We start from the raw sequence: 26,775 nt of genomic DNA on the forward strand, positions 1-26,775 counted from the left end.
AGGTGCCATATTAGATGTTATTATTATGCAGTAAATTTTATTATTTATACAGGTTTGATTGAAGACCAGAGCGTACTTTTTATTAACAATTTTCTTATTGTTTTTTCAAAAAGCCGAACGAAATTATTATTTTATTATTATGTAATATTTTATGTATATTACATGTTATATTAATAATATTATATTATATATTATATTATAAATATATTTCATAAAATATAACATTTTATTACCATGTATCAAATTAACTCACCCCTGCCGACTGTCACAGATCACCACGTAGAGGCAGTGATTGCGATGCTTCATCATGCTAAGCCTCAGCTTCTGTGGGTGGACATGCCCGTCTTCGCTCAGAAGGAGGCCCAGTGGGTGGAGTTCTTGAAGGTAACGGGAAGTGCAGAGCTTACGCTTAGTAACTTGAATGAGCATGGCAACCCTTTTGACCCCGTCTACCTCTGCGACGACCTCCTCCAGTATCTGCCCGAGAGCAGGTGAGAACCTTTCAGGTGCAATAATATATTTCTCGTGATATCGTGATGCATTTTTCTGATATATGCATTTTGTAGGCGTATATTATTTGAGTATTTTTTCATTATTCTTCATAAGTTTGATTAGCAATAACATACATTATTTGCTCACTTTATCCATTCATTTAAACTGACTGAATGAAATTCAGTTCGACTTGTGATTATTTTCCTGGTGGCAGGGTTGGCAATGATTAAATCAAAATTATTAAATCATGTGATTAAATCACTTGATTTTTTATAAAAAATGATTTTTTTTGATTTTTTCGATTTTTTTGATTTTTTTGATTTTTTCATATATTTAAATTTATTGAGTGGCAGTCTTTAATAGTTATTCATGGTTTAGGTATTGTTATTTATGGTTTAGTATAAATGTACTATAAATGACAAATTGTATATAAACTCGTTGCCTTTAGTGTGTATTAGGTTCCAATAAATTGAATGTTTTTGGTACAGAGGCATCAAGTGTGCAATACATTGTACGTAACTAGCAGCTTAGCTAATTCTTATAAGGCTATAAGTAGTCTTTAACTATTTGACTATTTGTTATATATTGATTACAATATACAATTTGAATGTGTTAGCTAGCTTATACAGGGTGGGGCAGAACTGATTGAACAGTTTTGGGGCGAAATAAAAGAGTAATGGAGGTACATAAAGAAGAAAGTTTATTTTCCTCAAGATTAGCATAACATACTATTTAAAATACTCATGTTTTGCAAACAATATCAGGAAAATGGGGTTTGTTAGCTGCATCACACTGTTGGAGTCGTTCTCGGAAGTTTCCTACAGCATGTTCACACATATGGCAAGGTATGGCCATAACCTCTGCTGCAATAATCCGTTCCTTTAGCTGTGGTAGGGTGTGAGGGCAACTTCTGAACTTCTCTTTTAGATGTCCCCAAAGAAAGAAATCGCAAATGCTCAAATCAAGTGACCTCGCAGGCCACTGTAAATCACCCCTCAGAGTCTGGGAACATGCGTTTCAAAACATTGAGTGACATTTGGGCTGTGTGAGCTGTAGCCCCATCCTGCTGCAACCACACATCTCCCAATGCTTCATTTTCAACAATGTTTTCCATCATGGGCTGCAAGAAATTTTGCAACATTGCAGCATAGCGATTGAAATTCACTGTTATGGTTACTCCCTCCTCCAAAAACGACTCCAACAGTGTGTTGCAGCTAATAGCCCCCCATCTTCCAGATATTGTTGTCAAAAAATAAGTATTCTAAATGGTATGTTATGCTAACTTCTAGGAAAATAAACTTTCCTCTTTATGTACCTCCATTACTCTTATTTTACCTCAAAACTGCTCAATCGGTTCTCCCCCATCCTGTATATTGAGAGGTTGAGATTGTATTGACCTTTTAGGCAATTAGAAAGATTTACCACCCTAATACGAGTATTCTAATTAAAATATTTAATTTCTTGTTTACCCAAAAATCCCTAAGTGGTAAACACCACCTTGGCCTGTTGGCCATTATTGAAGGCAATAAGTGCCCTTTTTAGCCATCCACTATGATCTATATACTGTTTTTGTTGATAGGCTAATTGCAACATAAAAAATAACACACCAAAAAGACAAAAAAGTTGAAAAAATCAAAAAAATCAAATAAATAAAAAAAATCATGAAAAAATAAAAAAATCATTGATTTTTGATTTTTTTGATTTTTAAAAAAAAAAATCAAAAAAATCGCCAACCCTGCCTGGTGGACAGAGTGAGGCTGAACGGGTTCCACGGGTACGTGAGGCAAAGTGGGGCGACCGCCCTTGCCGCGATGGCTCGTCGCTCTCAACGCGACATCCGTTTGAATATCGATGGAATGCCAACGGAGACAACTAAAGCCAACTGTGAGTGTAGCCAAGCAATCTCAGGGAATGCTGGAGGTATAGCTGCCTCTTTGCCTGAGGGAGTCAAGTTCTTAACATGAAAACAAACACCAACACACATGTTGCCACGTCTACTGCACCACACCACACATCAGCACACATGTTGCCACGTCTACTGCACCACACATGAGGGACGTGCACTCTGTTGAATGTCGTGAGTGACGTACACTCTAATGAGTGATGTTATTATTATGTGTTACATTAGGTGTTTCATTAGATGTTAATATTATGCGTTACATTTTATTATTATCTCGCAGATCACCACGTAGCGGCAGTGATTGCGATGCTTCATCACGCTGTGCCATGGCGCCTGTGGGTGGTCATGGAGGTCTTCGCTCAGAAGAAGGCCCAGTGGGTGGAGTTCCTGGAGAAAGCGGGAAGCGCAGAGCTTGTGCTTTTGAACCTGTGTGACTCCGGCTCCCTCTGTGACGACCTCCTCCGGCATCTGCCCGGGAGCAGGTGAGAACCTTTCAGGTGCAATGATACATTTCTTACGTATAATATATCGTAATGTATTTTCCTGATATATGCATTTGGTAGGTTTATTTTATTTGAGTAATTTTCATTATTCATTATCATTATTCTTCACAAGTTTGATTAGCAATAGCATGCATTATTTGCTCATATTATTAATCTGAATGAAATTCAGATGGATAGGTCAAACTAAATAAAAACTGAATGAAATAATCAAACTGAAACTGAACCATATCAGTCAAACCATATTAGTCATTCAGTCAAACTGAATGAAATAAGCATTCATAAATCATAATATCATATATCATTATCATTCATAATCATCATAATATCAGATCATAATCATTCATAAAATAATCATTCATAAGCAAATGTAGTTTAACTTGTGATTATTTTCCTGGTGGACAGCGTGAGGCTGAGCCAGTTCAGTGGGCCAGTGGGGCTAAGTGGGGCGGCCGCCCTTGCCGCGATGGCTCGTCGCTCTCAACTCGACATCCGTTTGCGTGTGACCGCAATGCCAACGGAGACAACTGAGGGCAACTGTGAGTGTAGCCCAGCAGTCTCAGGGAATGCTGGAGGTATAGCTGCCTCTTTGCCTGAGGGAGTCAAGTGCTTAACATGAAAACAAACACCACATAGCACCACATCTACTGCACCACACCACACATCTGCACACATGTTGCCACGTCTACTGCACCACACCACACATCAGCATACATGTTGCCACGTCTACTGCACNCATCAGCACACATGTTGCCATTCATTGCAAAACACGCAATGAATGGTGAAGAGTTACTATGAATTCTTAGAAATAGATAATTGTGTTATATGCAGCAGATAATTGTGTTATTTGCCTATATTTTAATCACAGTTTATTATATGCTCAGGGAGATTAGATCTCTATCCTGCGAGCTCTGACCACGCCTCCCACACGAGGCAGCTGCCTGGTGGCTCTCACACCCGCCCGCCACGTCTGGACATTATTGCGGGAGAGCCATGCAACCCGCGGGACTTGGCCGACGCCATCATTTCCCTGACCCCCCAAGATAAGAGGTTTGTTATCCCCTCATCCCCACAGCACCGGGAAAGTGAAATCTTGATGAGCATATTTTAATGAGTGTGAGATCTTGCTGAGAACTAGAGATGTTGTGTTTTTTCTAAAATTTATATATATTACCTAGTTTATTTTGTAAATTACTCATTAATACATTTATATTTTAATGTTGAATGTTCTTCATTAATGTGTTGTGAGCTGACGGTGATGACGCTGAACTTTATCTGTCCAGGTTCTCGAGCCTGTCGCTAGAGTTCCATCTGTGTAATGAGAAGCTGAGTGATGAGGAGCTGCGAGATCTCCTGCAGAGGCTGCAGGATGAAGACATCAGGACGAGTGACTTGGAGGAAGCGCGCGGTGCGAGCCTCACGCACGCTGTAAAGTTTGGCAGGTGAGTAGACGGCGGCACTGAACAACCAGTGACTGTTGTGGCTGTTATTGTTTTGTGCCAGTGACTGTTGTGGCTCTGTCTCTTATACACATCTAGATGTGTATAAGAGACAGGGGTGAGTGGTGTTTGTTGGGGTGAGTGGTGTTTGTTATAGTGAGTGGTGTTTGTTGGGGTGAGTGGTGTTTGGACGAGTGTGTTAATATCTGATTGGTCTGCTAGTGTTGCCGAGTGGTTGTGACGTCACGCTAGTTTGGTCGTGAGATGGCTTTGTGCTGCGCTCTGATTGGTTCGGGGAACGCCGGTAGCCTACGTGGCGTAGGCTGGCTGTAACGTGACGCAAGTTGGCGGCAAGGCAGTTGAGGACAGCAGTCTAGCGTGAACCATGATAGGGTGAGCATCTTGCGAGCGTGTGCTATTAACAGAGTGTTGTGACTTCAAGACTGGTTTCAGTGCGAGGGGTACATTGAAGGGTTCGTTGTTTACTGCGTTATCTTATCAAGTTTCCATAAAGGTTATGATGCTAATGGTCATTCACAAACATAATACAACCCATAAACTATCTCTATTCAAGTCACATCATATTTTATTAATGACTAGTAATGAAACATCTTAACTGTGATAGAAGGACAGGGATAAGATCTACACCAAAGGCAACTGGTGTGTGCATACATTATGTTTGTTCTAAAGCAGATTTATTTATATTATTTGATAAGTTTTCGTGAAACATTGTTCGTGCTCAGTAACACTGAAGATTATTCTTTGACAATGTTAGTAAAATCATATATTTATTTTCTTTTAGATGTTAGATATCGTTGCAATATCAGTTATGTTGTATAATAATTTGAATATTATTATTACAAAAGTTCCAAAAAGTTTCAATGCAAAGCTATGGTGTGAGCATCAAGCTGCCTGCCTGTCTTGAGAGGTTAACGGCTGATGTGAAAGGTTCTACATTTCTTTCAAGCAAGAGTGAACATTGTTGATATGAATGTTCATTGTATTTTTTCACGTGATTTTAAGTTGAAATAATTGCATAATAATTAACGCAAGAGTTATCCAATGTAAATAATAACTGTTCAGTATGTTGCATATATCATAAATTGTATTTCATTTGCAGGGGTCGGAGCTGCAAGATGGCGTCTGGAGCAGGTCCTCCGGCCTCTGGAGCAGGACCTCCGGCGTCTGCTGCAGGAGCTTCAGCGTCTGGAGCAGGACTTCCAGCGTCTGGAGCAGGAGCTCCAGCGTCTGGAGCAGGACTTCCAGCATCTGGAGCAGGAGCTCCAGCGTCTGGAAGCTGGCAATAACACTGCAGGGCTGGCAATAACACTGCAGGGCTGGCAATAACACTGCAGGGCTGGCAATAACACTGTCCCATTCCCACAGGTATCTATTTCTTCTACTAGTCATCGGCGACCAGATGAGTCCCAGAGAACTAGCAGTGCAGAGTGCAGCACCGGATGCACTGAAGGCAATGATCGAAAGAAGGCATTTCCTCTCCAGGCGAGACAACTTTTAACGTGGCTGCAGAGTTCTGAATTATCGGAACTATTGAATTAAGTCGATGAAAGTCAGTTTAGATGATATTAGATCACCACACAATATGCAGAGGTCATTGATCATTTCTAACTTGTGCCAGCATTTAATGTCGACATAGACGACATTTAATGTTGCCGCAGACATATTTTTTCGTGTGATTCAGATAGTGTCACATAATTTCGGAGCTGCGGCATCTGTTGTATTTTGCTCTCTCAAGTTTATGATGAAAATGTTGATATTGACTGAAGATGAATATCTACCGTACCTAATATTAATGCAGAGCCAACCTGTGAGTGAGGGGCTTGTGAGGAAGGCGACTGTGTCCTGCCCAAATTGTAATTTATATTATGTGCACTTATGATGAGAACTATTTTCTTTTATTTCGAACTTTAGGATGCGCCAACGAATATCTGGTTCCTCTTAATTTTAGTACAATTTTTGTCATTAGTGAGTTTATGTTTCATCTAGAGATTTTGAACTAGTCACAAAGATAAAATACCTGTTGAATAAGTTACACCCATGCAATTGAGATAAAAAAAAATCAGTAAGTAAAACATTCATATGAAGTTGACGAAAAATTCGACATTTTGTACGCTGGAATCGCTATTTTGATCTCGATCTTTGGCCCTGACTTATTCAATTGTATTCTATTTGTTATCGTTTATTTATGTATTTTCTTCAACACCGTACGGCTCTGATGACGGTGTTACCCACGTGATCAAGTGATGTCCTTTTATTTTAGCTCATTTGACATCGTGTTCGTTCAACCGCGTTACCCTGAATTAGCATGACTCGGCGGAAGTACGTTATTTCGCCCAATATTTCCCCTTGAATTTGTTAAGTAATGCATTGTGGCAACAGCAGGACAGCGTCACAGACTTGGTGGAAAAATTTACTCAACATGATTAAGATTAAAACCTTGAGCTTTAGATAAAATTTAGGTGCATCATTCCGGACATGGAATTGGTTATAATCAAAGTCAAGTGCATTTCGTCGTGGGATTACTCCGGTGTGGCGAGAACAAACGAGTTTTAGAGACGATTGTTTATTTTATTCATGCATGTGAAGGTATTTAATTTGAAGTGAAAGCACGATTCCCCGACCCCAAGACCCTTCCTGATAACAGCTGCCCCCCATCCCCTTATTGCCCATGGATATACCGTGTCTAAAGCCACCCGTGCTCCTATAGACCAAACTATGCATGTATATACCGTGTCTACTTACTTAAGGACGAGTAAGTAGAAGACTTGCATCGCATTCCCTAGTCTAAGCCTTATGAAGGCTCTAGTGAAGATTTATTGTTGCCTGGAGTGCCTACTTCTTTGTTAAGACATCGGAATAAGTTCGTTTATAACTGTGCCTTGCAGTATAAAATGTTGTTTTTAATACATGTTAAACTTTAAATGCTTAAATTTAAGACTTTATATCAATTTTTATACACATATCTTCTAATAAAATCATCATGACGGAATCTCCAAGTAGTTTTACTCCTGAATGTTAGTTGTGATGCCTCCATCTAGAGCTGCAGTTCATATGTACCATCAAAGGAACCTTCAGTTGGTTGTGTACAAACTCCATCATGATGATTATTGTTCGACTAATGTGCTGAGATTTGAGAGCTGTTTGGGTTATTAGTTGGTGTGTTGAATTAACTGAATACTACTTGGGTGTGATGAATTAAACTGCGCTCTGCGTGTTGGGTGTGTTGAATTAAACTGCGCTCTGCGTGTTGGGTGTGTTGAATTAAACTGCTCTCTGCGTGTTGGAACTTGCCGAGGAGGAACTATAAGAATTTGCGGTCTGCGCTGCTCACAGCTGGTATAGGATTGCCTCAGGTGTGTTGAATTAAACTGCTCTCTGCGTGTTGGAACTTGCCGAGGAGGAACTATAAGAATTTGCGGCCTGCGCTGCTCACAGCTGGTATAGGATTGCCTCCCCTCAAAATAATACCGTCTTCTACGTCTGTCTACCGGCGCTCTACGTAACATTTGCTGTAACTTAGATATTCGTAAAGAAATACAATAAGTATAAGAGCGTTCCTTGGTCATACGTTGTCCTGCTCTCTCTGAGGACAAATTGATGGAAAATTTGAAGGATAGGATCAGAAGTACCTGAAAATTGTAGCGAATTCATAAAATATTGCATTAGCGAGTTCATAGTTAGTTGTAACTTTCAGCAATAAAAAGATCCTGAATAAAATCAATGTCGGAAGCGTTTCAGGCTAAGCTTGGATTTGGGGCGTGGTGACTCTGAGAAAAAAAAAAGACATTTCAGGGTCAGGTCTTTGCAACGGCCATCAGCCACGCATCACATATTCATTTGTTAGTAGGAAGGAAAAAGGGAGACCAAGCCAGGTGGAAGCGACATTAAAGGAGAGGCTAGAGAGGTGTGAAAGTTTGTGTTAAGAGTGAGATGAAAACAAGGGGAAGGAGAAATTCATTTGGTTTGTTATTGCTATTTGTCAATTATTGCATTGTATAGTTTATATTTATAATAGCAATGGAACCTCTTAAGCCCTGGATGACCATTTGTGTTATATTATTATGGTTTGGTCATTCCAATTTTATTATTGCTTTTTTCTTTAAGTAAACCCACGGTTTATACAAGGTGCCAAAAGGAGTCGTAAGATTTGAAACAAGATCCAGCACCAAGGGCCACGGCTATAAACTAAAAAACTGCGTTGTAACACATTCACGCAACAACATTTCTTCTCGCTTCGAGTCACCGACATGTGGAACAGCCTCCCTGATAGACTGAATCGACACTTCTCCGGACCCGCCTGCGGACTCGCGCAACTGAACCACTCATAAGTCCTTCAATACCGAACGGATTTGCTTGAATTTCAAAATGTAAGTAGTTATTATTGATACGCTGCGGTGAAAATTAGTACAGATTTTTTTCTCAAAAATTAAAAATGACATTCGTAAAAATAAAAAATTTTGACTTTTCCGTTTTCTTGGATCATTTCGTAGCTGGTGAAAAGGCGCGTCTAACGCAACAAACCGCATGTATGAGCGTGCTCTAGTTTTTGCGTAAAACAATTTCAAAAATATATAAAAAGAACTTTTTTTAACAATATGTACAAAGATTTCTTTGAATTAAATCTGCATTTATAGATCATTACTCTATTTAATTGCAAAGTGTTTGCACTCGCTTGAAAGCTACAAACAAGACGTGTTCAACAAAGCTACTACCACGGATGTACACGCAATAATTTTTGCGTTATGCAGTTTTGAAATTTTATACAATGAGCATTTAATAACAATATTTACAAATTTTCATTTTAAAATGGTATTCATAGATCGTAATTTGCTATAATTGCAAAGTGTTTTCACTCCTTTGAAAGCTACAAACGATGAGCGTTCAAAAAAGCAAATATCAGGGATGTGCATGCAATAATTTGTGCGTAATGCAGTTTTGAACTTATATAAAATCAATATTTTATACATCTATAAATATAATAAAAAGTAATAAAATATAATAAATAAATAATTATAACATATATCTATAAAGTCCCATTAATAGCTTATTATTTACGTTAAACTGGACAAGATAAGTCTTAAGACGCGCGCTGGTATACCCTAAATGCAAGTAATTGGCAATGATGAAGCTTGGGCTATAATATCAAGAATTTTTTTTGGCATATTCTTATTTTTTCAATAAATTTTACTTTATTTGGCTCCCCTGAACAATTTAATATCTAAAAAACATATTAAAATCTTTATAACTCCTACAGTATTTAAGCTACAGCAATGAAAGATATTCGTAAAGACCATACCTATAGCGACTCTAGGAGCCAGTTTTTTTTATTTGTCTATGGTTTGACTTATATATGGGGGGAGTTGGGGTGGGGGACTGAGAAAAGTGAAAAATCGAAAACGCGCATAAAAAAAAACGATGACCATAATCGAAAATTGGGGCTCTAGAGCCGCTAGATAATTTTGTTACATATCGAATGAAATGTGTCTCGATATTGTAGCGTGTGATTTGCAAAAGTTATCAACTTTTTTAGAGTACACCATTCTTAGCCCTTTTCTAGTAATTTCACGTTTTCTTTTATTTATTCGAAAAATCCATACGAGCAAATTTTTTACCTTTTACGTACGAGGGTGACATTTCAGAAAGAGCGGTTGGTAAATGTAGAAGTTTTTCCGGGACCAAGGTGGTCCCATTTACCAGTTGTTACCCCCATGTACAAATAGTCCAGGAAACCTAGTGAAAAAAAGGGGTCAACCTAGAACTAATCGCAAAAGAATTTTCTCCATCACCATAACATGCAGCAAGGCCTCAGAAAAGACATATAAAAAATCCTCTAAAATATAATTGGTGGAAAGGCTTCAAATTAGTGATTTTCAAAATGGCCGCCTAAGTAATCTATATGCTGATATGCGGCGGTTTGAATTAGTAGACTGGAACAGTTTTGCTGCCAAAAACCAATTTTTTTAGGCTAATAAATCAATTTATATCTATATTATGAGCTAAATTATATAAACTAAGAAATATTGCAATATTTTGCGATAAAAACACCATTTTATCGATAATTTTATGCTTTTTAAAGTCCGATGAATTCTCAGTTTTTATTTTTTTTTCTTCTACTGATAAAATTTGGCACAAATGTATTTGTCTGATGTAAAATAAGTAGGGAAAAAGTCATTATGCTCAGAAAATCATTAATTATGATGGTCAGCTTTGGAAAACTATTTCTAAGATGAAATAAGAGAACGTCAGCTGTGTAGACAAAAAGATAAAATATCAGACATATGAATGATGAATGGGATAGAAAAACCCTTTTTTATTTCAGCTTGCACAATTTTATTTATTTATTTTGGACGTATAATAAAAGTGAGAATTTATTACTGTGATAATTAAGAAGTTAGAATTACAAAAAATTCAGTTATGACGCTTAAGCTATAGAACTAGTAGGTTTTATTAACGTAAAGTTTAACTGTCCATAGTAGGGTAACATGGGGCAAACGCACCACTGCGGGTCATGGGCCCATAGCGGGTTTCTCGCTAAGTATGGCAGATATTAGTCCGTGTTCTCTACCGCCGGTCGACAGTTCCACTGGGATGAAGTGTACGGATTTACGTTTTGCTAAGTGTTTGCGTTATTAGGTTAGCCCAGATAAAATTTTTTGCTGCTAAATAAAACTGTTTTCGATTACTGTAGATGAAGATTCTGAAATAACTGTGAATTATATTTTGAAAGTAATATTTACAGGAATAATTTTGAGTTCAAGTTTAGACTATTAGCTTATAAAATAAAATGATGACACGATATAAATTGAAATGATATCTAGTGGGGTAACGGGCCCACGCGTGTCACGGGGCAAAACGCCCATGGTGAAGTCTTGTGTTATACATCATTAGATTTGTCTCAATGACCTTTCCAAAACTATGACTAGCTTTTTGAATTACAAATTACACTTCATATTGCATGATTTTTTGATTTGCTGCCTCTAGGCAACAGGTTCTAGTTTCTAGTTATGCGTATTTCACCCCTTATCGAATTTTTTACTCTTGCCTTGCCAACAGTTGATTTTAGTCAACACCAATGAGTCAAAAGTTGATGAGTTTTTATGGTGTTGGCTGAAATCACGATTAAGTACGAATTATCTGCACATAATATCTGGATTAGGGACGAAGCTGGAACGAAGTTTTTTTCTGATCAACTAAATATATTTTTCTAGTCAAGGATACATTTTTTTCATGTCGAGGATGAATTTTTTATCGCAAGGATATATTTTTCCAGTCAAGGATATACACATTATTATGTCAATGAAATATTTTTCTTCACGTCAGTAATAGATTTTTTATGCCAAGAGTTTATTTTTTCAAGTTAAGGATATGATTTTTTAAGTTGTTAATAAATGAATGAATGTCATATTTTTCATTACATTTTTCTTATTTTTAACTGTAAAGTGTTGTTTCATCATTTTTAAACGAAAAATATGCAATTGTGGTATAGGGACAAAGGGTAGGCGCCTTGCTCCAAGCCCATGGGCCCATTGACCCAGTGGTGGGGCAATGGGCCCATTTTGACACTTTTTATAAAATAGTGTTTCAATTAAAATTGAATAATTCTATAGGCGTCTTATTCACATCATACATTCCTCATTAGTTGTACCTTTAAACATAACAAAGAACCACCTCGTATCAATTAAAACTTCATCAAAAATTTAGTTTAAAAAAGTAAAAAATGAAACACTATATTATAAAAAGTGTCAAAATGGGCCCATTGCCCCACCCCTGGGGCAATGGGCCCATGGGCTTGGAGCAAGGCGCCTACCCTTTGTCCCTATACCACAATTGCATATTTTTCGTTTAAAAATGATAAGACAACACTTTACAGTTAAAAATAAGAAAAATGTAATGAAAAATATGACATTCATTCATTTATTAACAACTTAAAAAATCATATCCTTAACTTGAAAAAATATACTCTTGGCTTAAAAAATCCATCACTGACGTGAAGAAAAATATTTCATTGACATAAAAATGTCAATGACTGGAAATATAGGGATATAGTCAAGGATATATCCTTGACTGGAAAAATAGATCCTTGCGATAAAAAATTCATTCTCGACATGAAAAAAATGTATCCTTGACTAGAAAAATATATTTAGTTGATCAGAAAAAACTTCGTTCCAGCTTCGTCCATAATCCAGATATTATGTGCACATAATTCGTACTTAATCGTGATTTCAGCCAACACCATTAAATTCATCAACTTTTGGCTCATTGGTGTTGACTGAAAGGCCGCTGCCCCATGTTACTCAACTGTGATTATTCTATACAATATATCAAAATAGAATGATGTCACCCATCAGGAGTATCAGCATTGGCTACATGCTGCTGAACACTCCTATGTATCATATTCGCCCTTATACCACCACCATTACTGTCTTGAGGTCACTCATCGGAAGAGTTAGAATCACTGCCAAATACTTGACTTGTATTACTGCACACACCATGGTACTGGCCACATGCTGGTGAACATTCCATATCCTGTTTCCGACAGGCACACCTCCTTGTTGAACAATCTGTTAAACAATTGCATCTTACCATTTCTAGTAGCTCAGGTGGGGCAACTTCTCGATCTGTGGGAACAGGCATGCATTGTCCATTTCATATTTCCCATCCCCACTCTTCCGGTTTCATTCTGTTGCCCAGCCACTCTTGCACTTGGCTGGACAATGCAATGTTGTGTTGTGGACACAACACAGTGCACCACCGCACAACTGGACACAACAACCTGCACCACCGCACCCTGCACAACTGGACACAACAACCTGCACTACCGCACCCCGCACAACTGGACACAACAACCTGCACCCTGCACAACACCAGAAACTGGCGCACAGAGCTGGGATCGAACCAGCACCTCTCTGCGCCAATCCAGACGACTCTGAACTGTAACTACTGGGCCACCCTTCCTTGCTGGTCATGTTCTAAAAACTTACACCAGAGGGTCTAGGCAATGCTGCCCTCTTACTACAATTAACACACCATTTACGATATAGACACACACACTCACCCTGCATCACACACACACTCCAGGTGAATGCCTGTATATATCATAGGCATTATTCCACACGCCTATATAATCACAATTTTTCACTTTATGTGTGGCTGTTTTTGCAAATACTAGATTGCTACCACCTTGGATGAATTTTAGTTATTATTAGTGAATACCACCTACATGAAAACATACATACAGTCACAAAAATAACTGTCGGTCATATTTTTAAAATGTGTTATTGGGCTTATATTGCCATTCGGCGGCCATTTTTTTTTAAATCTTAAATTTGACACCCTTCCACTACTCACATTTTAGAGGATTTTTAGTATGTTGTTTCTATTGCCCTTCTGGAGCATTGATGAAAAAATCATTTCTTTTGCAATTTGTTCCGGGTCAAACCCTATTTTTCCTGGACTAAAAGTGCCATAATTCGAAAAGAAAAAATAAACAAAATAGCGAAATTCGTTTTCGGAACCACTATTTTCTGAAGCCTACCATTCACTTAAATTTCGTAAACAATTTCTATAACTTTGACTTTTTCGGGCACTTTAAACATTTTTTCAATATACTCGTATAAATTGGACAATATGACGAACTTGTCCAAACGTTGTCCATACATTGTCCTGAAAATGGTCTGAAATTGTAAAACAAAATTCCGAAATTTTATTGCACATGATGGATGATTCTTTGAGATCCAGAATATAAAAATCTCTACGCATATACTTTCGAAGACGCTTATATGCCGTCTTCGTAAGTAATATCTTTCTGAATCCAAACATCCCGCGAAACCGTGATAAGGAATCTCGTTATCCCGAGTCCCGTCATGCTGAATCACATATTTTTTCTGAAATATCACGTTATAGTAAAATATTCTCCCCGAAATAATAAAATTTCGGGTATTGTCGATACACGATATGTACCCTAGATACGCGCCCCAATAACCCCTTAAATAATACTGCCACTTAAGTATCCTGTATACGTGGGGTAACAGCGCCCGCTTCTTAACTGCACAGAAACTAGCAATAATTGTTTTAATACATGTCTAAATTTACATAATATTTTTCGAATTTAACGGCCTTCAATAATGGCAGGGAAGATGTTGCATTTAATTTTTTTTAAACATTTCATTCGGTAATGTTTCATTTAATTTTATTTGTGTATTTTCTTATATTATTGCTTAAAAAATGCTGACATATCTACTTTGCAATAGAATTTAATATTTTATGTTAGTTTTATGGCAAACCTTTCATGATATTTATCCATAAAGAATGAAAACAATTTTTAGCGCATTTGCTAATTTATGGAACAAATACACTATTGTGCTCGCCATGTCCGTCCGTCCGTCCGTCCGTGACCTCAAGTTTTCGTCGACGAGAAAATGCGCCCTCTGTCACTCACTGCAGTGAGTACTGAGTTATATTTTTATGCGCTCTCTGTCACTCACTGCAGTGAGTACTGAGTTATATTTTTATGCGCTCTCTGTCACTCACTGCAGTGAGTACTGAGTTATATTTTTATGCGCTCTCTGTCACCTGTCTCTTATACACATCTAGATGTGTATAAGAGACAGGCCTAATTGTACCTTTTCTTTTCACAATTCACTGCCGCACTGGCTGGTGGAGGTGCTAGAAAGTGAAGAGATCTAGAAGTGAAGTGAAGTGTCCAAAACCCCAGTTGTGCTCAGGCTGGGAGGTGTGCTACCGGCATACCCGAAGCCTACAAATCAATTATAAAAAAAAAAAAATTCGCGAGAACATTATGTGTGCATTATCACATAATTCTCCCGTTACTGTTATTACTGTAAGTCCCGTACAGACTGCGGCGGTAGCTGGAGAAAGCAGTTGCGTTCACGACTAAAGCCCTGGTGTTAATTGCGTTCTCTAAAGTAACCGGTGAATTATTGTGAGCCAAAGTTTGATATCTACTCCTAATAAATATAGTCTCGTGTTTGTTCCTGCATGAAGATAAATTTAAACTCAACTGGCTTGGCAGAGTCCGAGTGGCACTGCTGGTAGTAATATTTATCCATGAATATTCCAAATTGAGACTTGAATATGTCAAATTGGCTGATCTAGTTTAAAATTTTGTTCACTGTCCTATGGGATTAGTATATACTGGACTGGGGAATACAGCCACTAAAGAGTGGAAAATCCTCATAATAATGAGGAGGGTAAAAAAATCTTGTTTGCCACCATGCATGATTCAAATAAGCAATATTTAATTAAGCATGATGGTTTGTATAGTTCAGTTTATACTGATTACTGAGCAAATTTTGGTCTTTTATTATTCTAATGAAGTGATGATTATGCTTCAATAATGCTTGTACCCATCTTGAATATATATTGGGCAGAATTCACTTGAAATTATAAGTAAGGAACTCATTCTACAAGAAATTTTGAATAATTGTGGGTAAAAATGTGCTATTTTCTTATTATTCATGAAAGTAATAAAGCAAGAGTAATTGACAGCAGCGTCAGCAGGCAGCGAGGATGGATGATTTTGTCTTATTCTCTGGTGGCTTCTTCACAATTTTGGAGAATGGTGCTTTAGCGTGGAAAATATCTACCTTCAGGGCCACAACTAGAGCTTTCTTGCCATTTTCAGAAATGCAAGATTCTCTCTAGATATATTACCTCCTATCTAATTGTTATAAAAGTGTACAATCTGGCTGCAAGACTCCAAATATATTGAAAATTTGTTATATTGGTGCTGCAAGATTTCAGAAACGCGTAGGAAAATTTTAATCCCAACTTGAATGCCAAAGAGTTTAAATGATCCATTAAATGCCCTGAGTCAGAAGAAGTGAACTTGATGGTTCAACTCTGCTGAAGTTAATCAAACCTAACACCTATTTGGCTATGCTTATCCCAAATGTGACAGTGATCATTAGAGTGGCAAATTCTGAAAATCATGGGCATAAATGTGCTGTTTCTGATATTTTTATAAAAGAATTCAGATGAAGGTCATACAAATGGGTGAAATTGACCAAAAGCAAGGGTGTTTGTGTCATTTATGAGTGGCTTGTGGCCAGTTTTCAGAATGATCTGTGTCTGGGACCTTGCTTAATTTTATAAATCAAGTGTGGTCTAAATTACCTACCATGTTCATGTGTGGCTGATCATCACATATGCTATAAGCTCCTAGCTTAAAATAAAAATGAAAAAACTGGTGACAACCTATTGGGTTTGGAATCTAATTATTTCTGTGGAATCATGAGGCTTAATAAAATTGATATGGAATTCAAAATTTGATGTATATTTTGCTTATAACTTATTACTACTAATATTTCCTCAATGATTTGGAAGTGAAGGATTCATGAATAATTTTCTTAATGATATTAAACTAGTAGCTTCTTTGTTAAATGAATCTTCCAATTAGTGCCCTTGTTAATCAACCTAAATACCAAACAAGGATTGGTTTAGATGCTCACGTGAATCATTCAAATCAATTTGACCAAGAATTTAAAGGTAAAGGAAATGTTAATGATTTGCATTTGTTCATTTAGGTTTTCTCTTCGTAATGAATTTAGTTATTCCTTTGATTCATGTTGTTTTATTGAATTTTGAATATTTCCTATAGAAATATTTTTAATTTTTGGACAATTTAAATAAACAATATAAAGATTCTTGCATGGACACAATAGTTAATTGGTTCTCAATATTTCAGTTTTGTTGTTTTGTGTCAATTTTGTTAGGAAGCTATTGAAGAAATATAAACATAAAAAAATATAAATAATCTTGTACAAGTCCAAAGGATTTGTTCTGCAGCGATCATCTGTCACAGGAGCTTTTAGGTGAGAGGCTTTATCTGCTGTAGATTTGATCTTATTATTCATTAAGTATTATTCTACTTCTAATATATTGTTTAATTATATATATGTATCTTTGATGAAAATTAATATGCTCAAGATTATTCAAAATTTAATGCAAGATACTGTAGAATTGATGAGTGGTGTTTGTTGGGGTGAGTGGTGTTTGTTGGGGTGAGTGGTGTTTGTTATAGTGAGTGGTGTTTGTTATAGTGAGTGGTGTTTGTTATAGTGAGTGGTGTTTGTTATAGTGAGTGGTGTTTGGACGAGTGTAGCAACTTCACGACTGGTTCAGTGCGAGTGTAAACATTGAAGGGTTCGTTGTTTGCTGCGTTATTTTCTCAAGTTTCCATACAGGTTATGATGCTAATGGTCATTCTCAAACTTGATACTACCCATAAACTATCTCTATTTAAGTCACAGCATATTTTATGAATGACTAGAGTTTGAATGGCATTTATTCATGTAGACTCAGTGTTTTTTTTAATGATTAGCAAAGGTAAATATACAAATTGTGATAGAAGGATGTGCATATACATCATCAGATTTTTTCAAAAAGATTGATTTAGATGATTTGATAAGTATCAGCAGAACTTTGATAGTGCTCAGTAACACCAAAGATCATTCTTAAATAATGTTACTAAAATAATATAGTTATTTTCTTCTAGATGTTAGATATTGTTGCAATATCAGTTCTTTTATATAAATATAAGAATATTATTATTATAAAAGTTCCAAAAAATTTCAAAGTAAAGCTATTGTGTGAGCATCAAGCTGCCTGCTTGTCTTGAGAGGTTAATGGCTGATGTGAAAGGGTCTACATTTCATTCAGACAAAAGGATGAACATTGTTGGGTATGTGTGTTGATACTTGTATTTTCATGCGATTATATTTTGAAATTATCACATTAGAATTAAACCAAGGATTATCCGTAGTAATTAAGTACTGTTCAGTACGTTGCTTATTTCATAAATTGTATTTCATGCGCAGGGGCCGGAGCTGCAAGATGGCGTCTGGAGCAGGTCCTCCAGCGTCTGGAGCAGGAGCTCCGGCGTCTGGAGGAGGACCTCCTGCGTCTGGAGCAGGACCTCCTGCGTCTGGAGCAGGAGCTCCGGCGTCTGCTGCAGGACCTCCGGCGTCTGGAGCAGGAGCTCCGGCGTCTGGAGCAGGAGCTCCAGCATCTGGAGCAGGACCTCAGGCGTCTGGAGCAGGACCTCCGGCGTCTGGAGCAGGAGCTCCGGCGTCTGCTGCAGGAGCTCCAGCATCTGGAGCAGGACCTCAGGCGTCTGGAGCAGGACCTCCGGCGTCTGGAGCAGGAGCTCCGGCGTCTGCTGCAGGACCACCGGCGTCTGGAGCAGGAGCTCCGGCGTCTGGAGCAGGACCACCGGCGTCTGGAGCAGGAGCTCCGGCGTCTGGAGCAGGAGCCGCGGCTACCTCAAAATTTGATGTAATAAGAACAATTTGCACATTAGTAGTGATTGCTTTGGAGCTGGCCCCCAAGATCATAATCAAATTTCTGGAATTGGAGTGCTGGGATAAAGATCCCAATGATACCTACAAGACCTACCTGGAAAAACTTCGAGGTCAGCCCTTTACGAGGAATGATTGGAAAAAAATATGCGGTTTCTTGCGTGACGAGTTTGAGACCAAAAAGTCCCCTGACGGATTTGACATGACGGCATTAGACAAATTGTTTAATATCATCCGGAGTATTAGAAATGATGGGAGGGACTCAACTGCTTTTCTAAGTAAAGTGAAGGCTGTCAAGGATATCAGAAATGAATTCTTCCATAAAATTTGGTTGCTGAAAGATCCTACAAAGGTTCCTGAGATCACAGCTAAATTGATCGAGCTGATTGAGGAAGGAAGCAGGTTTTATGGCCTCTCTGCTCGTGAAACAGAAGACATGAAAGATGCGCTGCGAAAGGATATAGATGAGTGCTCTAAGCTTGGTGAAGACAGCCTGGCTTATGTGACCTATCGTATACTCAAAGAAGCAAAGAAGCTCTCAAACGATCGTTTTCAGAAATACCATACAGAAGATCTGCTATTCAAGGTTGGCCGGGTTAAGAGGTCAGATGTTTTTCACTCACCTAAAGTGACTTCACAAGAACAAAATACGGGAACGCTTCCTTACACTGAAATATTAGACAAGGACGATAGAGTTGTAATTGTTTCGGGCGTTGCAGGGGCTGGCAAAACAACTCTGCTCAAGAACATAGCCTTACTCTTTTCCGTCTCCGACGTCCCGGATTTTCTAAAGGGATTTCTTGTCCTCATCCACTACGAGTGCCAGGACAGAACTAAGAAAAGTTTGCATAAAGTCATCATGGATCATTTTCCTGGCTTGTTTGATAAACGTAAGGACAAAACTCGAGTTATGGAAGCTCTCCAGCAGCTCCCTGTGCTGTTTCTCATCGATGGATTCGACGAGCGCAACAAAGAATCGATGAAAGTTCTGCGTGAACTCTTGGAAAAAACCTGGCTTTCAGAATCCCGCATTCTGATCACCAGCCGTCCTCAGGCTTCAGAAAAACTACAAGATTTTCTCAGAAAAAAAGACGCCATTTTCACCGAGTACAAGATCATGCCTCTGTCTGACCTGAAGGAGCAATTGGAGTTCATCAAGAGATATGGACGTTGTTTGCATATCGAGCCTGAAACCGCAAAGGCAATGAGAGATAAATTTTCTGAGCTTAACAGGGAGTTACAAACAAAATTCACTGAGCCCATTTTGTTGCTGTACTTCTGTTCGATTTTTTTGAAAGCTCGTGAAAAAATTGACAAATGGAGAAGCTTCAATGACGTGACAAGAGACATATTTGAGCTACTTAAGACCCTTGTGAGAGTAAAGCTCAGCAATATCCATGTCAGTGAGGAAGAAGTTCTAATCGACGACCTGTTCTTGATCACTGGCAAGTGGGCATTGAAGTTCCTCACCCGCAACCAAGTCACCTTCACTCCGGATGAATTCACGGACTTGCAACGTCTATGCCGTGAGCAAATCAAGTCACACGATGATGCCTGTGAAGTGGAAGCTAGTGTAATCCTTGACGTTGTGCTGAGAGTGAAGGAATCGTTGTCTGGAAGAAAGATGTATATGTTCCCTCATAAGTCAATCCAGGAATTTGTGGCCGCATTCTACGTAAATAGGCAATTGGAATGCACTGAAAAAACTCTTCTGAATATTTTAGGAGTTCCCAACCTAAGGTAATTCTTGTCTTGTGGAAATCGCATGCCCATCAACTTTTGTCATCTTTTTGTAATGAAATTTAACACATTTGTAGGTTTATTGCGGCAGTGGAATTGTAACCCAATAGCAAGCTGGCTATCAGTTGCCGTGCACCGTAAATGATCTTGTGTAATTAAATGTCTGCAAGCTTGATGCAACAGATGAATATAATATAATTGTTGTAATAGAATCATAGATAAATGGTCAATAGAAAGATTGAGATGAAATGTGAATGGACAACTATATACATTTATGATACATTTGCTTGAATGAATAATCTTAGGTTCCCTTCAGTAGCCCACGTTTTCATTCTTCTTCTAAAAAATTTTGTATTGGAAAAAGCGAACTTGTTTGTGTTTTAAAAAGCAGGTAGTTTTCTTGTGATTATTGTTGATAAAGTAATACATAGAAGACATTATATGTACGACGGGTATATCTTGTGCGTAGATTTTTCTTGGCTGGAGACATCCTGTGTAATAAATCTTATGCAGCGAGTGTGATGATGTGTACAATGTTAAGTTGTGTACAATGTTCAGTTGTGTACAATGTTCAGTTGTGTACAATGTTAAGTTGTGTACAATGTTCAGTTGTGTACAATGTTCAGTTGTGTACAATGTTCAGTTGTGTACAATGTTCAGTTGTGTACCAGCAATGATGACTGATGTCGCCTGTGCTGCAGGGACGGAGATCACAACCAGCGCCCCTCAGGAGTGCCGGCAAGGTTTCTTCCGCAAGCAATGAGGCGTCTCTTTTCATTGCTTGGGGACATTTCTCCAGGACGTCATTTGCAGGGAACACAAGACCTCCGCCCGTGAGTCTTGATTGCGTTGTTCACTGAACTGCTGCTTGCGGACTCAATTATTTCTGGTTTCGTTCTGTGGTATTTGCTCTCATCTGTATGAATTAGGGATGAAATTTTAAACAACATTAGCAAGTTCTATAGCGATTGTACAATCATTCATGATCTGAATTTGGCATAGCATTACGTAATTTCTTTTCTAGCTCGGAGCCAGCTTCTTATCTCAGTTCAGTGACTGGGCATCATTCATAGCAGCTGCTAAATTTTCAGTTCAGCCACATCATTACGTGAGATCTTGACATATCTCGAAATAGGGACAACTTGAATTACAATTTTAACTTTGTTCAGTTCTTATTTTATCACGAAGTTAGCAGGCATAGGAAAGTGAGCAACACAAAGGTATTAGCCTTGAGTAGTGAGCAGCAATGCTATGGAGCAAGAGATAGTTGAGGACAGACAGGAAAACCTGCGTCGCTTTCGTGCCCCGCTGGTAGTTTTATCGCTACGCACCTCATAAAACATCTGCTTGAACGCCTCCACCAGCTTGCTGGAGGTGCTGCTGTACGTGGTGCAGATCATCAGCACCAGCGTCTTGCAGCGGCGGTGGCCGGAGCTGAAGCAGGCGCTGTATGGCGCCGGCGTCACCAGAGCCAAAGATGTGATGGACTGCGTCGGTCGCTGCCGTCCTGACCACGCGGGGACGGTGGCCAAGCTCGCCATGATGGTGGAGGATGAGACGTGGGGAGTTGTAAACGGTGAGTGACGTACATTCTGTTGAATGTGGTGAGTGACGTACACTCTGTTGAATGTGGTGAGTGACGTACACTCTGTTGAATGTGGTGAGTGATGTGCACTCTGTTGAATGTGGTGAGTGACACTCTCCAACGAGTGATGTTATTATTATGTGTTACATTAGGTGTCATATTAGAATTAGATGTTATTATTATGCGTTACATTTTATTATTATCTCGCAGATCACCACGTAGCGGCAGTGATTGCGATGCTTCATCACGCTAAGCCTCAGCTTCTGGTGGTGGACATGCCCGTCTTCGCTCAGAAGGAGGCCCAGTGGGCGGAGTTCTTGGAGAAAGCTGGAAGTGCGGAGCTTGATGTTAGGAACGTGAGTGAGCCTGTCTCCCTCTGTGGCGATCTCCTCCGGCATCTGCCCGAGAGCAGGTGAGAACTTTTCAGGTACAATAATGTATTTCTCATGATATAATACCTATATCGTGATGTATTTTTCCCGATATATGCATTTGGTAGGTTTATTTTATTTGAGTAATTTTTCATTATTCTTCATAAGTTTGATTAGCAATAGCATGCATTATTTGCTCAGATGTCCATGCATTTAAACCGACTGATTCATATTCATATCATATATCATAATCATTCAGAATCATCATAATATCATATCATAATCATTCATAAGCAAATTCAGTTTGACTTGTGATTATTTTCCGGGTGGGCAGTGTGAGGCTGAGAAAGTTCTATGGGCTCTTGGGGCAAAGTGGGGCGGCCGCCCTTGCCGCGATGACCAGGCGCTCTCAACTCGACATCAATTTGGATATGTACGCAATGCCAACGGAGACAACTATGGGCCGCTGTGAGTGTAACCCAGCAATGTCAGGGAATGCAGGAGGTATAGCTGCCTCTTTGCCTGAGGGAGTCAAGTGCTTTACATGAAAACAAACACCAACACACATGTTGCCACGTCTACTGCACCACACCACACATCAGCACACATGTTGCTACGTCTACTGCACCACACCACACATCAGCACACATGTTGACTGTTGAATGTGGTGAGTGACGTACACTCTGTTGAATATGGTGAGTGACGTGCACTCTGTTGAATGTGATAATTATGTGCCCTATTAGATTAGATTAGACTATTAGATGTTATTATTATGTTTTACATTATGTATCATATTAGACGTTATTATTATGCGTTACATTAGGTGTCATATTAAATGTTGTTATTATGGGTTATATTATATTATAATGTATCAAATTAATTCTCCCCCTCTGACTGTCGCAGATCACCACGTAGCGGCAGTGATTGCGATGCTTCATCATGCTAAGCCTCAGCTTCTGGAGGTGAACATGGAGACCTTCGCTCAGAAGGAGGCCCAGTGGGTGGAGTTCCTGGAGAAAGCGGGAAGTGCGGAGCTTGATCTTACCAACTCTCTTGACTGTGAGCCTGGCTCCTTCTGTGACCGCCTGCTCCAGCAGCTGCCCAAGAGCAGGTGAGAACCTTTCCGGTGCAATAATATATTAATTGCTTATGATATATCGTGGTGTATTTTTCCTGCATTTTGTAGGCGTACTATATTTGAGTGTCACTTTTCATTATTGTTCATAAGTTTGATTAGCATTAACATGCATTATTTACTCACATTATCCATCCATCTAAACTGACTGAATCAAATTAGTTTGACTTGTGATTATTTTCCTCTTGGACAGTGTGACGCTGAGCGACTTCGGTGGGGAAGTGGGGCAAAGTGGGGCGGCCGCCCTTGCCGAGATGGCTCGTCGCTCTCAACGCGATATCAAATGGCTTATGAACGGAATGCCAACGGAGACAACTATGTTCTCCTGTGAGTGTAGCCCAGCAATCTCAGGGAATGCTGGAGGTATAGCTGCCTCTTTGCCTGAGGGAGTCAAGTTCTTAACATGAAAACAAACACCAACACACACCACATCTACTGCACCACACCATACATCAGCACACATGTTCTTGTTGTATAATAATCTCGCCTTTAATGTCCTCGCCTCCAGTGCTCATGCCGAGCTCTTACCCTATATTTACTCGCTATGATTTCGTGCAAATACGCAATGAATGGTGAAGGGTTACTGTGGATTCTTAGTAACAGATAATTGTGTTATATGCCTACACTTTAATCACAGTTTATTTAACGCAGGGGGATTAATTCTCAAACCTGCGACCGATGACATCAACTTCCAAATGAAGATAGAGATAGATAGCTCCTACACCCGCCCGCCAAGTCTGGACATTGACGCGTATGATGACTGCAACGCGCAGGACTTGGCCAACGCCATCATTTTCATGGCCCCCCAAGATAAGAGGTTTGTAACTCCCCGCAGCACCGGGAAAGTGGCATCTTGATGATAATATGTTAATGAGTGAGATTTTGAGAACTCGAGATTTTTTTCTAAAATTGAGACCAAGTTCATTTTGTAAATTACTCATTAATATTTTAATGTATGTTATTCGTTGATGTGTTGTAAGGTGATGGTGATGACGCTGAACTTTATCTGTGCAGGTTCTCGGTGCTGTTTCTAGCTTGGAGGGAACTGAGTACAGATGACCTGCGAGATCTCCTGCAGAGGCTGCAGGATGGAGGAATCAGGACGAGTGATTACTGGGAAGCGCACGTCGCGAGCCTCACGCGCGCTGCAGTATCGTTTAATGAATATTATAAGTGAGTAGACGGGGGCACTTGAACAACCAGTGACTGTTGTGGCAGTTATTGTTTTGTGCCAGTGACTGTTGTGGCTGTTATTGTTTTGTGCCAGTGACTGTTGTGGCTGTTATTTTGTGCCAGTGATTGGTGTTCCTGTTATTTTGTGCCAGTGACTGTTATTTGTGCCAGTGACTGTTGTGGCTGTTATTTGTGCCAGTGACAGTTGTGGCTGTTATTTGTGCCAGTGACAGTTGTGGCTGTTATTTGTGCCAGTGACTGTTGTTGCAGTTATTATTTTGTGCCAGTGACTGTTGCAGTTATTATTTTGTGCCAGTGACTGTTGTAGCAGTTATTATTTTGTGCCAGTGACTGTTTTTGCAGTTATTATTTGGTGCCAGTGACTGTTGTTGCAGTTATTATTTTGTGCCAGTGACTGTTGTTGCAGTTATTATTTTGTGCCAGTGACTGTTGTGGCTGTTATTGTTTTGTGCCAGTGACTGTTGTTGCAGTTATTATTTTGTGCCAGTGACTGTTGTTGCAGTTATTATTTGTGCCAGTGACTGTAGTGTGGCCGTGGCTAAAACACTGCTCTATTCCCACAGGGGTTTCGAACTATACATCGGCGACCAGATGAGTCCAGAAGACCTACTACTGCAGATTGATTCAGGTCTGGAGGATGAAGAACTGGAGGATGAAGAACTGGAAGATGCAGAACTGGAGTCACTGGACGAAATGAGCATAGGATGAAAGTAATGTCTGCTTAAGACGAGTTTTAAAGTCGCGGCAGACTAGTCTCTCATCTGACGCAGATAGTGTCGCATATTTTCCGTCACAGCACCAGAGCTGCGGCATCTGTTGTATTTTGCTCCTAAGTTTATGATGAAAATGTTGATATTGACTGAAGATGAGCGAATAAGCGGAGCCGACCTGGGAGGGAGGGCTTGTGAGGAAGGCGACTGTGCCGGTGTGCCCTGCCCAAAATGTAATGTATATTAAGTGCACTTACACTGAGAATTTTTTTATTTTGATCCTTAGGATTCGCCAACGATTATCATAATCTAGTTCTTCTTAATTTTTGCACATTTTTTTGGCAATAAGGAAGTTAAGGTTCAGCCCAAAAATTTGAAACTACCAAAAAAAAAAAAAAACCGGTGAATGGTAAAACCCGGCAAATGAAAAAACACCCGCCAAAAAAAAAGTTCAAGGAAGAAAAAAACCAATAAAAAGTGAACAAAAACTCCAAAATTTCGAAGCCGGAAACCCCGCTTTGAACCCCAATTTTTTGCCCGGACTTATTCAATTGTATCCTATTTGTTATCCAATATTCATGTATTTTCTTCAACACCGTATGGCTCTGACGATGGTATTACCCTCGTGATTGAGTGATGTCTTTTTATTTTAGCTCATTTGACATCGTCTTCGTTCAACCTTCGTTACTCTAAATTAGCATGACACGGCGAAAGCACATAATTTCGCCCAATACTTTCCCTTGAATTGTAAGTAATGCATTGTGACAACAGCAGCACAGCGTCACAGACTTGTGGAAAATACACTTGACATGATTTAGATTAAAGCCTCGAGCTCAAGATAGTGTTTGGGTGCCTCATTCCGGACATGGAATTGGTTAAAACCTTAACCTGGAGTTGGTTATAATCAAAATCAAGTGCATTCCTACGTGGGAACTCTGGTGTGGCGAGAGCAAATGAGCTTAAGAGACGATTGTTGATTTTATTCATGCATGTGAAGTTATTTAATTTGAAGTGAAATCACGCTTCCCCGACCCCAAGACCCCTCCTGATAACAGCTGCCTCCATCCCCTCATTGCTCATGGATATACCGGGCCCTAAGCCACCCGTGCTCTATGTATAGAAACACCTTCATCAAATACGTGTATATACCGTGCTCTTATAGACCAAACTATACATGTATATACCTGGCCCTCAGCCACCCGTGCTCCTATAGACCAAACTATATCCGACGAAACTGTTTCTACTTTAAATATGATGTATGAAAGTCAAATTGTCTCCTAAGGACGAGTAAGTAGTTGACTTACATTCCCCTAGGCCTAGTCTAAGCCTTATGAAGGCTCTAGTGAAGATTTATTGTTGCCTTGCAGTAT

At 39.2% G+C, this 26,775-nt stretch overlaps 3 protein-coding genes across 3 annotated transcripts; all 3 read left to right on the forward strand.

Annotated features, from left to right (window-relative positions):
• Positions 1-276: 276 nt before the first annotated feature.
• Positions 277-25,743, forward strand: LOC108670732. The gene is made up of 5 exons (XM_018158224.2): positions 277-491; positions 2,243-2,376; positions 24,153-24,318; positions 24,516-24,674; positions 25,259-25,743. Exons 1-5 carry the CDS (start codon positions 298-300, stop codon positions 25,401-25,403), a joined length of 798 nt encoding a protein of 265 aa, XP_018013713.1. The 5' UTR covers positions 277-297; the 3' UTR covers positions 25,404-25,743.
• Positions 2,678-7,345, forward strand: LOC108670733. The gene is made up of 5 exons (XM_018158225.1): positions 2,678-2,874; positions 3,298-3,431; positions 3,777-3,942; positions 4,176-4,334; positions 5,718-7,345. Exons 1-5 carry the CDS (start codon positions 2,699-2,701, stop codon positions 5,848-5,850), a joined length of 768 nt encoding a protein of 255 aa, XP_018013714.1. The 5' UTR covers positions 2,678-2,698; the 3' UTR covers positions 5,851-7,345.
• Positions 23,275-23,924, forward strand: LOC108670735. Its single transcript, XM_018158226.1, has 2 exons — positions 23,275-23,477; positions 23,695-23,924. The coding sequence occupies exons 1-2, from the start codon at positions 23,296-23,298 to the stop codon at positions 23,906-23,908; spliced, it is 396 nt and encodes a 131-aa protein (XP_018013715.1). The 5' UTR covers positions 23,275-23,295; the 3' UTR covers positions 23,909-23,924.
• Positions 25,744-26,775: the final 1,032 nt, after the last annotated feature.

This window comes from Hyalella azteca, unplaced genomic scaffold (genome assembly GCF_000764305.2).
Source record: "Hyalella azteca isolate HAZT.00-mixed unplaced genomic scaffold, Hazt_2.0.2 contig7332, whole genome shotgun sequence".
NCBI lineage: Eukaryota > Metazoa > Arthropoda > Malacostraca > Amphipoda > Hyalellidae > Hyalella > Hyalella azteca.